This window comes from Xiphias gladius, unplaced genomic scaffold (assembly GCF_016859285.1).
Source record: "Xiphias gladius isolate SHS-SW01 ecotype Sanya breed wild unplaced genomic scaffold, ASM1685928v1 HiC_scaffold_189, whole genome shotgun sequence".
NCBI classification, from domain to species: domain Eukaryota; kingdom Metazoa; phylum Chordata; class Actinopteri; order Istiophoriformes; family Xiphiidae; genus Xiphias; species Xiphias gladius.
Genome location: NW_024401855.1, coordinates 59551 through 76678, shown reverse-complemented (window position 1 = coordinate 76678; position 17128 = coordinate 59551). Strand labels below are relative to the sequence as shown.

The following is a 17128-nucleotide window of genomic DNA, read 5'->3' as shown; positions in this document are numbered from 1 at the left end:
AACCTGTTCAAATATGTTTTTGTTTGCTTTGAAGCGCTGTAAGCATGATCAAAGTTCTTGACAGAGTAATCACTTTTGCACAGCCGTGTTTCCTGTGTTACATTTTTGACGACTGAGTTTCTGCAGGGACACCTTGTGTTCTCCTGTGTATCCCACACACTGTCAATTAAAAAAAACAAAAACTGTCAAATGATTTCTTAATAAGCTTATTGCCACCAAGTGTTCGCTCCTCTGTTGGGACATCTGCCAAAAGACATCTCCTACTGACTCCTAACTGGTTAGGACTCCTCTTGAGCATTCTTAATTATATTGCCTGTGATTAGAGGGATTTCCAAAGTTAAGATAGTTGATCAAATGCATATAATCCCAGTCCTAAAAGTAGGACAATTAGGAGTGATTTCCTACTCTGAGGCGCTTGATAAATACAGGCCCAGACCTTTGAATGCGCAGTTTTGGCTTTCTACATCATGACTGTCTTTAGAACATTTTTGGCATCAACTGAAACACTGTTTACTTATCTCTCATTTTCAGCACTTGAAGCAGCAGCAGCAGGGTTTGGTCATCTGATCATGACCCTGAAAAGTCAGTAAATAGTGAAAAGTACTCCAAATCTATGGCGAAGTCATCAAATATAATTCTTTTGTCAGTTTACTGTCACATAAGACAAAGCTTATCAGAAAGTCGTTCAAACTGGGAGGCTAAAACTGCAGAATATTTGGCCTTTTAAACCTGACAAATAACTTAAACGATAAATGAATTTGCAAAATATTTGCTTTTTTTTTCTCCCTTGTCAATCAACTAATCATTCTAGCTCCACTATTGTTTGTAATATTCATACATATATTCCGTATTAGGAGTTGAGGCTTTTACAAACTGTTGGAATGAATTTTTCAACACTTAAAATTTAGATTTTACTCCAAACGATCAAACGTCTGTCAAGCTACAAGATTTCTAGAATTTTATTCAAAGAAAAAACCTAGTAGACCAATATTCATGAGGATATTAACAAAACAGTCCACCAATCCTGCTGATGTTTACTCAAATTAGCACAAACTCCATTAGAGTAAATCTCTCAGAATTAGTTTTGTGTGTCTCTCTGCAAAAATTTCACCTTTTAAAAGGGCACTTGGTCAGTTTGATTAACACTAACACTGCCAGACTCGTGATGGACGGTTGAAAAATAGGATAAAAATCAATGTAGCAGAAGCAGGGATATCTTTTTTTGTACCTTGTCAAAACCTTGTGATTACATTACCCAGAATACAACCTGACCACAGACAGTTCCGTCAGAGATTCAGGTGCATTATACTCGTTGTGGCTAATGTCGTGGGCTACACAGGTCTGATCCACTCACTTCTTTCTCTCCACACCCCCAGATTTTTCCTTTTCAAACATGACCTGCACTCTGTCAGCCCTCCCAGGTCCCATGGACGAGGTACCGTTCAGATTTGAACAAATATGGTACCTGTACAGGTACCTGGAATTCGGTACCAGTGGCCAAAAAGGTACCGTTGTAATATAGCGTCATTTCAGTTGTAAAAAATAAATCCAAACTTCTCAGTTTCAACATTTTCTGTTATGTTTGCATGCACTATGCTTGAATAGGGCATGCTGTAATAATTCCCCATAAATAGTATGCAATTCATGTACTATTGGTCTTTTCCTAAGGTTTCAGACACACTACTCATACTTTCTTAAGTTAATTACTGATTGCTTTGGCATTTCATCTCCTCCAGGTGCTTATTAGCAAAAAAACTAGAAACGGCTCTTCATTAATTATTCCTCTAACTGCATGCTCCACAGCATGAGGGCAGCATTGGCATATCTCATTTTACTGTGAGTGTATTATTATCACTCCCCTGCCTTTTCTGTCTCTCTATACTGTCACTATCGGATAAAGCAGAAATGCCTACAAAATAATAATCCAAAAAGATCTGCTCAGATAAGCCAAGGCAAAGCACTTAAAAGGATTCGGATACGTTTTTGATTTGACCCAGCCCTGTGCAAATACAGGCTGTCCTTCCCTATGACTTAAGGTGGTGCTAAATGAATCATAAAATCTTCGAGGTAAAGCTCAATGTAGGTGCATACACACTGTTTACAAATGGAAAAGTAAGATTGATTCTGGCTCTCTGACCATTTGCTCCAAGAAGAGTATTTTTTCAACAACCAAGTCCACACAGTGTGCCCTGGCCTCTTCTAGTGAATTTACTGTTCAACGTTGTTAGCCAGCACAGGGGCCAGTGTCTAGCTTTGTCCACAGTACGGCCACAGTCCTTACCTAACAGTCCCGTCTAAGAACCGGTTTCCAAAAGGAACAGATGAACTTACAACACCTTGTTGGGGGGGCATGCAAGCAAAGAAGCAATGACCAGTCATAACTGTTGCGGCATGCAATAACGTCTGTGTAAGCAACTACGCGGAGATATACGTTTGGTATACATAAGTTTGGTGTGAATCTAGCAATCTTTGATCCCAGGTTGGTGGTAAACCATCAGCCATAAGGTCTTAAACTAAATAAAAACGGTGATGTGTTTATTGTAGGTTTTCAGATTTTCTTGCTTCTAAACGTGCTTCTAAATTGCAATCGTTTTTTTTGTTATATGCGTGCTGTACAGCACAAATGCAGCTCTTGCATATGCTACAGTCCATTGACTTACCATGTTTTATACTGTGTGAGTCAAATGTCTGAATGAGAAGCATTTAGGGTTCACACATGAAGTATAGTACACTGTTTTTATCTTCTTGGTCTTTGAATCTGTGTTTCGCTGAGATGATTTTGAGTTGCTGTACGTGTAAAAGTTGAGTGCAAGACAAATCTCTGCTTAGGATAATAATGTCATCAGCAATTCAAACGGGGCGCTACCTGGCAAGAATGAATATGTTACTAACTTTCTGATCCCGTCTCTTCACCATACTGCATTCACGAGAAGTGTGAAATAGGAAGTCCCACTTTTGTGCTAAGAAAAAACTTTATGAATAGGCTTCAACTTCATTGTTAGAGATACAGATTTCTTTTTTTTTTTCCAAATCAAATCAAATATTTTCAGTATTTGTTTTTGTAGCTCGATCTTGTAGGTGTCTCGCAGTTATGTATCGGTTCAAGTTGGAGATTTTCCCCCATGGTTATAGTATTTTTCCATATATATCAGTGCAAATAGACTTATAAATAGAAATGTCCTGCAATAATATACCTGATTCAGTTTGATACTGCTCTTCACAAATGACTAATACCTGGTTTAAAACAAGACTAAAAGTCTCACCATAAAATATGAAAAAGTCGAAGATGTCTGAATACTTTCTTCTGAGATCAGTCGTTGCTGCAGTGCTGCAAACCTCCTCCACCTGCAGATGCCGGGGTGTCGCTTTAGAAAATGACACCCATTAGAAAGAGGGAGGCGAGTATACCTTCAGTGAAAACCATGACCCGGTGCACATCTTTCCATGCAGTCTGGGAGGCAGCCTTCTCTGCAGGCCGAGCAGGGCACTCTTTAATGTGGGCTTGCAAATAATATCGGAGACTCCAGCAGGCGCCTACCACAGAACTTCTCCTCCACGTCTTTCACCACAGCCTTGCAGACTTTCTTGATGCTCTTCAAGTCCAGGAAGAAGCCTTCAGTGATGGCGAGTCCCACCATTGTCTTGTTCACCAGATGTTTGATGTGGGTGTCCCCCCTCCTCATGGCTGCGGTTCTGGAGAGCGTGACATTTGGTCAGCACTCTCACCGTCAGCAGCGTAACAAACAGCCGGAGCTGTGTCTCACGTTCTGCCTCGGTTGTAGACTCATAACCAGAGGCAGAAGTATCGGTAGACGTGGCTGTTTGAGGAGAGTTGTTTTCCGTCTCAAGGATTGTTTCTGCTGTATCTTTTTTGATACGGCGCTTGTTTGTAACTCTTCAGTTTTCTAGGACACTGACTGGTCTTTGGTAGTTCAGTAGAATCTGTGTCAGAACAAATCCTGAATCTGGGCAACCGTGGTGGCGGTGAGTTTCTAGAATCCCACATCAGACACACGCACACACGCACACACACACACACAGACTTCCGAATAAAATATTTAATGAAAACAAAAAATGAAAATACTTAAAACTGAAAGTAATAAGCAAAGTACCAACATTCCCACTAATAACCAGTGAGACAAAGTACTTAGAATATTTACTTAAGGAAAAGTACCAATACAACAGTGTAAAAATACTTTGATAGAAGTAAAAGTCCTGCATTCAAATCATACTCAAAAAAGTATAAAAGTATTCTCAGTAAAATTTACTATCAAAGTACAATGTCCTTTGTGACTGATAATTATAATACATTAGATTGTTAATCCTGATTCATTAACATGTAAACAGCATTTTACTGCTGTAGCTGGTTGAGGAGGAGCAAGTTTTAACTATTTAAGGCAAGTCACTACGGTGAATAGGGTAAAAATTGTTACTAATAGGTACCACCATGAAAATTCCCAGCTGATGATACATAAGGAAAAATATTTTTTGCATTACAGATTTTCTGAAATTGTATGTTTAAATATGCAAATAATGCATTAAATATGTGCTCTTTTTCATACATTTTCAGAATAGAAATCTGAACATTGGATAAAGCCAGGCTCAAAATTCTTGTTTCATTTTGTTGACATTTTAGAGTTAGAGGCTTTTATACAGCGGATTGTGGATATCTGTTTTCATCACACAATAAATCAGAAAATACTGTCAACAGCCATTTAAAAAAGTCAATTTTCGCCATGTTTTTAGGAATAAAATGTTATATGTAAGGATATGAATGACATATGAACAAACCCCTCAGTACAATCCTTTAGAATATAGATAGGAATAAAACTGTTATGAATAAAAAGTTTTGTGAATGCAAGTCCTACTGAAGTGCTCATTTGGAGAAAACATCCTTTAAAGATAGAGTTTGTATTGTAGTTGAAATCTACAGACATAAATAGAAAAAGTGAAGTAAAAGAAACACCTAATTGTGTATTTTGGATGTTTTCTTTCCGCTACTCTGAAAGAAGACATGTTATGGAAGCAGAATAGTCCAAAATTTCTAAATAGACAGGTGCATGAAAAAGCAGCGTTTTTGCCTGTAGTGTCTACTACCCAGTATACAGATATACTTAAATCAAGTACCTCAAAGTTGTACTTAAGAACAGTAGTTGACTAAATGGACTTTTATTTTCCACTACTGCCCATAACTTGTACCATCCTCAAAGACTGTTTTAGAGGAAGTACTCAGATCATTCCTAATAAAATCCTATGTTCAGCTAGCATTTTATTCCCTAAACATGGAATATTAAGTGTCTATCTACATATATATCTATTTCCATCAACTCATGAAAGTCTACTGCAATTGTCAATCATGAAATGTTGGTTGTCTGACAAGGTTACTTATGAATGAACACAAGAATTGGCAGTTCTGGTCATGAAAAGGTTGTAGCCTGTTTAACTTCTGCGTTTAAGTAATTGTCTTGTAGGGACTACTTAAATAATCTGTTACAAAAACAATTATAAGGCATTACAAGTGTGACAATACTTCACTGGATCATACTATGACAGTATATCATATTTTACAAGGTCAATATTTGTTATGATTTCTCCTTTTTATATTTCAAAACAAAAAATCATGGTACTACCTGTGGCACTGTGGAGATGCTCCAGCATTTGTGTCTAGATTACATCATCACTCATCGTCTGTCTGTTCAATCCTGAAAATCAAAGCTGAAGAATAAAACCCATACAGCTGCTGAATGAAGAGTGAAAGGTCAAGAAACAGAGGTCAGCAGCTCTCACAACAACAGCTTTCTGAAAAAAGAACACTTCAGTATACTTTGCATTTACATTTCACCTGTTTTTGTTTTCTATTGTAGGGAACGCCGTTGTCTGGGAAGACACGTCTCATTCAAAAATATTTATCCCATTCAATACATATTTTAATTAATTCAGTCAAATCTCTCCGAGAAGTGGTATTTTTAGAGAAATATTTTCAAAGATAATGCGAATATTAATTAAAACACAAATTGTGCTCTTACAGATGACAAGAGGTTTGCCCTGATTAAACAATGGCTTTTTATTATTCAGATAACTTCTTAGATAGATTTACATACAGTGGAAGATGATAATACTGATGCTTGAATTGTAATGTCAAATATTTGAACACATACAGTATACTTTTGTTTTCAATAAAGTGAGAAACATTTTGCTGTGTGCCTCTGCTCCAGGTAGGTATCTTAAGAGGCCTCTGTGAATGATCGTGCACTTAAAACCAGTGTATTAATCCTTCGTGAATGAAAAAATGAAGTCAGTGTTGAGTGACACTTTCTCTCCACCAGCTACATCTATGGTCAGTCATTATGGAACCAAACAAGTGAAATATCTTTGATGTCACAAACACACCCCCAAAGTGAAAACAACTTTAGCGGCATCCGCACTTCTTTGCGACTACGTCTGGCTTAATAGAGAGAAAAGTCCCATCTTCATTCAAATCCGCCACCTCAAGGGATTCATAGGCCACAGGCACACAGCACGGAGCCCGCTCTTCCACATTCTCACTCTCAATGTGGTAGTGGAGCAGAACGGCATGGTTGTTGGCATTGGCCAGGGGGAAAGCACAAGAGCCATCGCAGTTTTTGATGTTGGCGGTGTTTGGACCCACAACATGCTTTTCAAGGGAGACGGTTAGGCTCCTCAGCCTGCAGACTTTGTCCTTCACTCGGTTTTTGGGGCTTGCTCTCCTGGCCCGCAGTTCTCTCTGCGGCTCATATGAGTGGGTCACTGTCTGCAGGGCCTTCAGCAGAAGAAACGCACGGTACTGGCTCTCTCCTGTTACAGGCAGAAGAAGAAACAGAAGCATCAGTTAAAAATTGGTAACGGTGTTGAGTTAAAAACGGACACATTTGGAACATAACAGGTGATGTAGATCAAGGGGTACAGAGTTCATCTGACAGGCCTGCTGGGAGAAGCTGGACCAGAAAAAGACCGGGGACCACTGCTGTAGGCTGTAGGATACTGTTTCCTTGTAAACATCACCTGCTGCCGGTTCCCTCTTCGGCAACGCACTGAGTTCTTTGAGCCTCCCCAGCCTCTCTGTTGCCCTGTGACTCAACTCCTGCTCCCGTATTATCTCCATTATCTGCATTACAACCTTCCCCAACCTCTGCCTGAGCTCCTCCAACAGTGCAGGAGACAAGGCCTACTGTCCACGATGCACCTGAAACATGGAGCCCCATCTAGTGAAAGAGAAGAGAGTGGGGGACGAGGAGTTGATCAGTCCTGCCAGCAGGGTCTCACTGGAGGATAAATCCAGTGACATAGGAGGCATGGACTGTAAGGACTCCAACTGGAGCATAGAGGACTCATGGTGGTTCTGAGGTAGGATGTCTCCCAGTAACCGCTTCAGCTCACAGAGGAAAGAGAAGGTCTGTGAAGGGGCCAGGGATGATCCTGACACATGTCTATATCTGACAAAGAGTAAAAAACCAACGTTGAGCAGCACTCTGACAATAATCTGGGAAAATTTTTAGCCGGGAACATTAAAGCTTAAAAAAACCTTTTATTAGTTTCTGTTCCCCCAAAGAAAAGCAGAAGTGGAGTTATGCTGATGTTACTTCCTGATTTTCCACCAATGAGGATGTCTTTTAGGCTCGGTTCTACAATGAGAGGAAATTTGAGGAGAGTGCACATGATACAAGAAAACGAAAACAAGAAAAGATGGGATCTTACTCATATCTGGGGATACTGTCTCAACAGAAAGCTTCCATTTCTGGTGAACATTGGCCTCTGATGTCTTTCCTGTCAGTAGTACGTACTTTGTTTCTCCTGAAATACACACAACCTGGATACAACAACAGGAAACCTTGGGGTTAGAGGGCGACAGCAGTTACTGTCATGGTCATGTGAAATCTGTGAGCTTCTTAGATTTGTTCTTTATCTGCGATGTCTATTGCTGTGTTCCTGAAATATTGTAATCTCTCAAACAAAATCCCTTGCAACAGATTTAGCGATTTATCTGTGTCACATTCAGGCCTTCCTCTACCTGTGTGTTAGGCTGCAGAGACCGACTAATGAAAGTGACGTCCAGGTGTCCTCCTTTGAGTGGACTTTCAATCGCCAAGAGCAGCACGGGGCTGAGCCCAGGACACGGCGGTGGATCAAAGGTAAACTTGAGCGTTAATCTGTTTTCATCCTCTGCCACAAGCACTTACGGAGAAACCAATACATGACGTGAGATTCAATCAAACAAACAAACGGTCTTAAAAAAAAAGAATCTTACCTCCAGTTGGATGCAAAACCTCCCTTAGCGATCTCTAATAAGACTGAGCCTGACGAGTTGTCGGATACTGTGCATATTCCAAACAGACTCAAACTGCTGTTTGTGAGTTTCCCGCCGCTTCCCACGCCTTCACGCATCGAGGCGAATACGTCCTCCACATAGCACAGTGCATTGTTGGGGGTGTGATGAGAGACTGTGAAGGCCGGTGAGGGTTTTGTTGGTGGGAAGGTGTGCCTTGCCCTTTTCGGTTCCAAAGCCTCTGCTGATCGTGTTACGTGGTGGTCTCCTTTGATTGAAGTGAAAATAAATAAAAAAGAAATAACATGACACACCGAAAAAACAGACTAGAATCTAGAAACAGGAACTATATGCAAACAGTCAACTATTTACTCAAAACGTGTTTTATAGCGACAAGATATAAAACAGCACCACAACATAAAATATAAAAACGTGTGAAGGCATTTCACAGAAAATTGGACGATTGTAGGTATAGTTGGTTTCCGATGTGCAGAGTCTGACCTGTCATTCGGGGATCGTGCTCCGGGATCATCTGCTGTCCATGTGAGACCTGCAGAGCCACACAGAGCCGGGTCCAGCAGAGCATCAACACTCCGCAGTAGACATTCACAAGCAACATACCTCCACCTTCGTGTTTGCCTTTCCGCGCTGCCCCCAGTCAACATACAGGATACAGTAGTCTGGCTGAGAGATCGCGATCTAGGGGGAGCTGCGTTTTCTCCCGAGAAAGCCGTTCGTTGGAAACTCATTAGCATACAGGCTTGGGACTGGTCGGATCGCGGCGGTGTCACGGCAATAGTAATAATGTTACCCGGATAAAATTGCACTAAAGTTGTTTTAGTTGCGATCTGTTAAATGTAATTCACAGTTACGATCACTGCATCCACTTACAAACCGATTTCCTCATCTAGTGGTGAAAGGTCAGCACTACGAGACCCCAAGCACACACAGAGAATAGACCATGTGTCCAAATATACAAGGTGTTCAGTTTACTGGTGAGATCCAGTCGCTAGTTATATATGTCAACTCACATAAACACACACACACACACACACACACACGCTGACACAGAACACTTGGCAGACCTAAACACATTCAGTGCAAAGACTTTACAGGTAAGAAGATCCCGGACTAGTGTGGACACATGACTGTCATCAAATGCCATCATTGTCTGAGTTTTTATCTGAAAGTGGAATGGAAAGCTGTGGCCGCGCTGGTGTACGTCTGCCTTGAATCAACTCAACCTATTTACAACGAAAGCAAAACAAGACATTGTTTTTACACCATGCATAATATACGTCATATATCAATTTATAGTTTATAATGCTATTTTTCCCCCAGGCATCCACCTTAATGCTCACCCTCACCCGCACAACTTTAAGTTGTGTATACTAGTGTTAAGCTGTGCATATGTTTTCAGAATGGGATTATCCTGTGTTAGTTTTAACAGCGATTGTATTGTGGCATTTTGCAGGACAGTGACTGCAGGATCTCCAGAGATGAGGAAGGCCTGCTTGTCCTTCTCCTTCTCTTCCTCCTCCTCAACAAGATGATTCAAGTGATGGAAGTGGAATGGATATCCTAGAACATAATCTATTTAATTCAGAAGTTTATACACAGTTGTTTTGTAATTTCTTTTGTCAAGTATTTGGCAGATAATTCGGGAGATGTTCATTGTTTTTAAACAAAGTCATCATTAGTTTTAAATCAACATTGTTCTTACCCTATCATTCATTGTCTCCCTGCGTTGCATGAATGATCAGTGTCAAATTGTAACTTTTACCATTACATATGCAAGATAAAGTAACTTCACAACTAAGCGTCAAGCACCCTGAGCTAAGTCCATAATTACACGGTCCAATACTATTCAAGAGAAAGAAATGGGATGGCTTGGGATTGGTCAGACCATCGCTCGGTGTCGTCGCTCTGTCAGAACCTGGACCTGACATCGGTGAGGGAGGAGGATGCACCAAAGGATCCAAGTAAAGCAGCTTTGCTTTAGCTGTGCGGCAGTGAGCTCGTGTATGTGCTTTTCCCGTGGTTAACCAGGGGTTTCTTTTTAAATCCATTTTTGAACACTTCAGCTCAGCTTCGGCTAATTTCAAATCTGCAGAGTTTATTTGAAATAAATAGCTTTAGGCTGAGTTTTGGTTGTTGCTGATGTAGTGCTGAATTGTAGAGCTTCCTGCACTCGATTTGGGGCAGAAAAAAGTGATTGCCAATGTCATGCCTGTACATTCTCTAATTGAGGTAACCTGTAACGAATGAAATTGTGGTTAATTAAAGTTATTCCTCATTTTGCTTGGGAAGGAGCGGTGCGACATTCAGCCTGGGAGCTCCCTGGCTAATGGTAACATCAGCCCAGCAATAACGTGCACCTGTCTCCTTGTGCAAAAGTCAGTTTCAATGGTTAAGGTGAAGCCTCCACCTGGTTACGTTTGCATAAAAGATACTGAGCGAGGGCTTAAGCCACGTCTGGTCCTACAAAGACCTCCACTGTTGTGAAAGAAAGGAACATACAAAGTTATACTCTGGGGGCCTGTGCTAAAGTGAATGCTTCAGAGCAGAATGCCTGTCTTTCTCACACACACACACACACACACACAGCAGTTGCAGATGTGTGTGAATTGTAACAGCTGGTTCTTGCCTGCAGTTTGTTAAAAAATTGCTCATTTCAGGATCTGCAGTAGAATCCAAAGGGGTCCACAGTTGGTGTTTATAAAAGATTTTAAAAATTAGCAGAAATGTGTGGATGGAGTTATATTTCAGTTTCTCATCGTAATTTGTTTAACACGAGCTAATCACTGAATACACCTTACTTGCATCATGAGTATCTAAAGCTCTGCATTAAGTGTACCTGAAAAATGAATGTGTGTGTCTTGGTTAATATTTAACATTTCTCAGCAAACTGCATTTTCTACCTTGTAAAACACTTTCAGACTCATTGCTATCGTTGACATCATCTTGTGGACGTTCCTCTGGTATATTATCTGTCCCCTTGTTAATCTTAAAGCACGTTACTGCCACCAACTGTGATCACCCTCTGACTTTGGCCGGAATATGTGTCATGGCTGCCCTGTACTTGTGTGCGTGCTTGTATAACTTGTATGATAAAAACAATGCGGGAACCTGTCATCTATTTTAAACCAGGCCAAATAATACTTACTTTACTTCTTGAATATGTAACCTGTCACGTGCTGGATTTCAATGGATGTATCACTCTGTCATGATGCAGTGCAGAGTGACTGCTCACAAATGAAAACCAATTTCTCACTTCAGAGAGCAACACTGACCTGATCAAGTACCTTATTACTAAGTGAACAGAACAGACCAAACCACCTGTTCCCTGTTTCGTGTTTCTCTGTGCTAATCAACAGTTCAGTCTTTTAGTACTTACCTCATTCTCTTCATCTTTTTCTCATTCTCAGTGGATTTACAAACATCCCTCTTTTTTGCCTCACTTTTCCATCTTCACAACTTCCCCTTTTTCCAACCCCTTCTCATTTTCATCCATCCTTGTCTCATCCTTCACCCTCTTCTCTATCTCACTAACATGACCATTTTATAGTATAACAGAGGCCTTTCTCTCTCTCTCTCTCACTTAAACACACACACACAAAATGCCCAGGTTTCATGTCCATCATTTGTTTCCCTTCCTAAAAACGTTGGGTTTGCTGATGAATGAATTGCAGGTTTGTTTGTGTTTTTGTCTGAAACAGGAAATTGAAGCTATGCATTTTTCTCGCTGTATAACTGATGAGGAAGTCAGGAGCCATCTGTTGATTTTGTTTTACAGCAGGCTGCCCTGTCGTCATGAAATTTGATATTTATTGAGTTCTTTGGGAGTACTGTGAATGGAACAGGTGAGTTAAATTTAGTTGAGGTACGAACACTCTGGAACACTTTGTCAACAGACACGGAAATCTGATCACAGGTTGCTGAGGATGCAAACTTCTTGTCGATTGGCCGATGAGGCCTCCTGTGGTGTAAACAAAACTGAATTTATTTTGGTTAGTTTCTCAAGAAGAGTTGTCCTTTAAACTGGCATCTCGATTCTTTCACCCTTTGGGGTTTGTTCCATCTCCTTCCACCAGGGCTGCAAACGCACCTGCTTCCATTGCTCCCTCTCCATTTCCAAACACTCCAACCTCTGCCACTCCTTCCTCATTTTCTTCCTCCTCCTCGCCGCTTAACATTGCTCCTTCTACTGCTGCAGAGTCCTCAAGACCAGCGATGGTGTTACTGTGACAGGGACGGAGACCGAGACCTGACGCTGGAGGAGTTGAGTACCTGCAGTAAAATACATCAGCAGTACCCTAGAAAACAGGGATGTAGTGGTTGTAGGCTGCATAAGATTAAGAGGTTAGTTATCAAATACTTTGGAAAATAGCCACAACCTCTTAAACTTTATATATATATATATATATATATATATATATATATATCGTCTTCTTCAGGAATATTTAGTACATTTCTGTTGACACAAAACAAAATATCTGGTTCATACAGAGAACTTATCGTGCCTTACTCTAAAGATCCCATTGATCTACACTGAAAAACTTCACTATACAGTGTAATACTGTATGTTGTAGAGTGGAGACATAAAGGAAAGATGACAGAGAACAGTAATATTTATGTTTCTACCTACGTGTAAATAATATAGGTCATAAGACATTTTTAATTTTGTTTTCTTTGAAAACAAACTACTATTTTCAAGGTCAAGAATGAACTTTGATGCTCAAAATTGACGCTGGCACGGTTATTATCCAGGACTTTAACTGACTGTTGACTGTTGTGCTTATTCAGGATCACGTTTAAACCCAATGCAGTTTGAGTTTTTGTTCCAAAATGAAGAGAACTGACCTGCCACTGGAAAGTTATGTTAAGTTTGGGCTATAAGGCAGCAGAAACGTTATTCATTCCCAGTTTCACTGTGAATTATTGGCACTGATTCCAATTTTGTAATCATTACAGGCAACAACAAAATGGGTCCAAATGTACTTTTGTCCAGTAGCAACCTGTGGAAGACTGGTGGCAGATCCAATGTTTATGACCAAGAGCATTTATAAAATACGCGCATGCCAAGCATTGCAGTACGAGTGGAAGAGTTCAATTTGCCTTACTTTCTCATCAAGCGTACACAGAGGTTAAGTTAAGTTCAGCGCAGAGGTAAGAAGATGGGGAAGGTGGAGATGAGACTCGCTGTAGAGGATAAAAAGAGGAAGGGTCAGTGAGAGGACGAGCAGAGCGGTAAGGAGAAAAAAGACAGATAAGAAGGACAAGAGGGCCGAGGAGCTGCTGACGATTCAGAGATTGAGGGAAAAGCTATGTGGAGTGCGAGGAGGGAGGTGTTGCACTAAGCTAACGGGACAACAGTGACCTCCGGTGGTGACGGAGGAGCAGCCTCCCTGGAGACGCTGCCACCACTCAGCAGACTGATGAGGAAGAGGATCTGCTCAATCAATTTTTCTTTCTCTTTGTTTTTCAGAGTCAAAGCCACAGAGAGAAACAAGGCAAATCACTCGATGCCAAACACCAACTTGTTTCCTCTCCTGCCACTTCGTTGTCATCTTTCAAGGTTCTGTTTATTCATTCATAAAATCATGTACATGTCATTTCTCACATCCTCTACTTCCAACTCCGATTAAAAGACGAAACATTATCCTCAGCCACCATCCTCATCCTCCCGGCTCTTCCGGATACATTATCTCTCCTCTTCCTATCAGTTTTACCAGCATGCTCAGCCTCCACGGGCTGCAAAAGACCTTCTCTCTGCCTTCTTTCCTGGCTTAACATTTAATTAGACATAATTCACCCAGGATGTTTGTTTGTGGGCAAGTGTTTTTTCAAAAGTCAACCATTATCTCTTTTGCCTTACTGATACTGATGTGTCCTTTTTCCTGGACTCGCCGTTTCCTTCCCTCCTCCTTTCCTTATTTTCCCGTTATGTCTCTGAAAACCTCTCCTCCTTCCTTGGCCTCCACCCTCTTTTCCTCACATCTACTCCCTTGCATCTTTCTGCATAATCCCTTCCATGTTCCCATAAACTCCTTTCTCCTTCCTTCTTTTGATTCCTGTCTCCTCCTCCTTTCTCATTTCCTTAATCTCTATCTTCCCTTCCAAACATCCTCACTTTCTTCCCTTATTCAAACCTCCTTTTCTTTGTTCCCTGCCTCCTTCCCTTAATAATTTCTTCTTTCTCGCCATCCCTTCTCTCTTCTCTGTTTTGTACATACTTTGCTTTCCCATATTTTATATATATGTTGGCAATATAGTGATCTAACGTATTTGGATGCACTTTTTGATCACGGTTAATTCATAATTTGTATTAAACATATTTTAGACGGTTTCAGTCTGCAGCAAGAAACACGAGCCGGATGAACATCGAAGTAATTTCATGTTTTTGAAGCAACGTCCTGATTTTTTATAAATGCGATTTCGATAAAATGCCGTTGTCATCTTGTTTTCTTTAATGCCAGCTGTGACATTGTGAATAGTGTTGGTCTCTGTTTGTCTGAGTGCCTGCAATAATGAGTGGAAGTGAGCGGAGTCGTCCCGTTGATGTTTGGTGTGACGGGAAGGCGGCTGGTTGTCAAGCCAACAGCTGCCCTAATCATCGTTTCACAATAAACTAATAAAAAATAAAAGAATAAAAGGAACAGCAGGAAAATTACAGGATGTTTGAAAATCCATCATCAAACAAACCTCTGTTTAATGACGACAAAGCTCCCTGGTCCCCGTTCTCCGGGTCACCAGCCCGGCCAGCGTGTGACGCTTTAATCGGAACTTGTCCAGTTTTCTCATTTCCTGATGTTTGTTTGTTGCTCTTAATGATTTCATTTGGTACTCGATGCAAGCACATTAATGGTTGTACTCGACGCCAGAGCGTCATTCTAAATGTGGCCAATCTATTGTTTGGAAGTGGGAATGCGTTGCTCTTTTTTCTCTGTTTTAGCCCCACTTGACCTTCAGGCTGATAAGAAAGACGCATTTTCTTTTCTGTGCAGTAAAAACAAAAACAAAAACCTTAGTGTAACTAATGATTACCTTTCATTTTTGATTAATTCATCTTTTTTTTTTTTTTTCAAATTGAAGACCAATCGTTAGTGTCTAAATCTTTGAGAGAGGTGAAAAATGTCCACTTCCATGAGACATGGTGTTGGTTCACAGCTTTTTCTCAGCTTTTTATCCTGGTTTGGGGTAAAGCAGGATGTGAAGCGATAGTGTACGACCTGTCGTGTCTGCCAAGTTCCTGGGAAGCCTCATCAAACTATTCCACCACATCGTCTGTATCTCATCCCAGCTGCTGCTGAGCCCTTTGACTATATCTGACCGTGTCAGGCCTTTTCCCCACAATAAAGCTGGACACAAGTTCCCTCTAACTGTCACGTTCCTCTGCATAAAAAACTACTCCTTCTTACTACTTACTATTTCTTTTATCTTTATTATTTCAGATTTGTTGGCGTAGGTCCATGAGTTGTGAGCACATTTTTCCTTCTCAAACGGTTTCATTTGAATGTTTTCTAGTGGCTCGAGGAGGTGAAACTATCTAGTATTTCACAAACATAACAATAATATTATTTTGTCCAGCAGAAATATCCTTTTTTCTCTCTTTTTTATCCTGATAACCACCTTGCAACCCCTGAGATGTAGCTTGTGACCTCCTGGAAGTGTCCTGAACCCCAGGCCGGGAACCACTGCCCTGGAAAACCAGTGCTCAGCATGAACTGAGAAACTGAAAACTATTATTTGTCTCTCGGTTGAAAGCATAAATCCACCATCAGCTGCCCGCGCCCTGCCCTCTCCACCCTTCACAGCTCCAACACAGAGCTGTTGCAGAGGTAAAATTCCTGCGTGACCAGCAGATGGTGCTCCGGTTCTACGGAAGCAGGGGAGAGCTGCACCGCCAGCAGCCGAGGGAACCTCCTGCGGTCACACACTTGGCATTGCTCCCCAGACACACCCTGATAACACCGGCCACAGCAGAGCGGACGGGGAGACACTGCACGCTGATGATAGATTTCACAAAAACACAGGTATAGATTCTATAATCATACAAAGTACTGGAGCATTGGGGTTGACGTAGATTGTGTAAATGATATGATATGATATGAATTATAGAGCTGGAGCATTTTAATGTACAGGTTTGTAATGGTTCTGACTCTGTGTGTGTGTGTGTGTGTGTGTGTGTGTGTGTGTGTGTGTGTGTGTGTGTGTGTGTGTGTGTGTGTGTGTGTGTCTCAGGGTGACAGACCTGAGTGAAAGTGAAGTGCTCCACTGAGCCAATGACTACCAACAGGGAAATGGCCCACAGGTCGCACACAGGCATCAATCTGCCAAGGATTTCAGGAACAAATGGACACACACACAAACACACACACACACACACACACACACACACACACAGAGGAGTACCCCAGTACATTTGCATGCTAGGACTAATCTATAATTCATCCTGTAAAATCCATATCTGCCACTTTCCCCTCACTGCATCTTTTGTTCCCATGACCACAGAGCTGTGCTGACAAGATGGAAACAGTAAATTCCTTATAGTAAAAAAACATGCTCGCCACACACACACACACACACACACGCACACACACACACACACACACACACACACACACAAAGCTGAAGCCCAGGGTGTGCTCCAATACAAGTTCATCAAAATTAAACGCTGCACGACTCTCCTCCGTGGAAGCACACTGGACTCGAGAAAAACAAAAATGGAGACGTTTCCTTGTATTTGTGACTTGAACATCTCAGAATTCCACAGATAAAAGCAGATTCCAGACAGACTGTAGAGACAGAAGACGAATTCAAAGAAGCTGATTCAGGGAGCGA

General features: G+C 41.2%; 1 protein-coding gene and 1 long non-coding RNA gene across 2 annotated transcripts; one reads left to right on the top strand and one right to left on the bottom strand.

Moving 5' to 3' along the window:
* Positions 1–6393: 6393 nt before the first annotated feature.
* Positions 6394–8957, bottom strand: LOC120787546 (muellerian-inhibiting factor-like). The gene is given in 8 exon segments (XM_040123265.1): positions 6394–6816; positions 7024–7454; positions 7544–7643; positions 7717–7828; positions 8030–8193; positions 8267–8289; positions 8291–8552; positions 8786–8957. Coding segments are annotated over 8 exon segments (1617 nt in total). The 5' UTR covers positions 8904–8957; the 3' UTR covers positions 6394–6409.
* LOC120787547 lies at positions 6810–10110 on the top strand. The gene is made up of 3 exons (XR_005706952.1): positions 6810–7794; positions 8018–8150; positions 9759–10110. It is a non-coding gene; the product is annotated as an uncharacterized LOC120787547 (long non-coding RNA).
* Positions 10111–17128: the final 7018 nt, after the last annotated feature.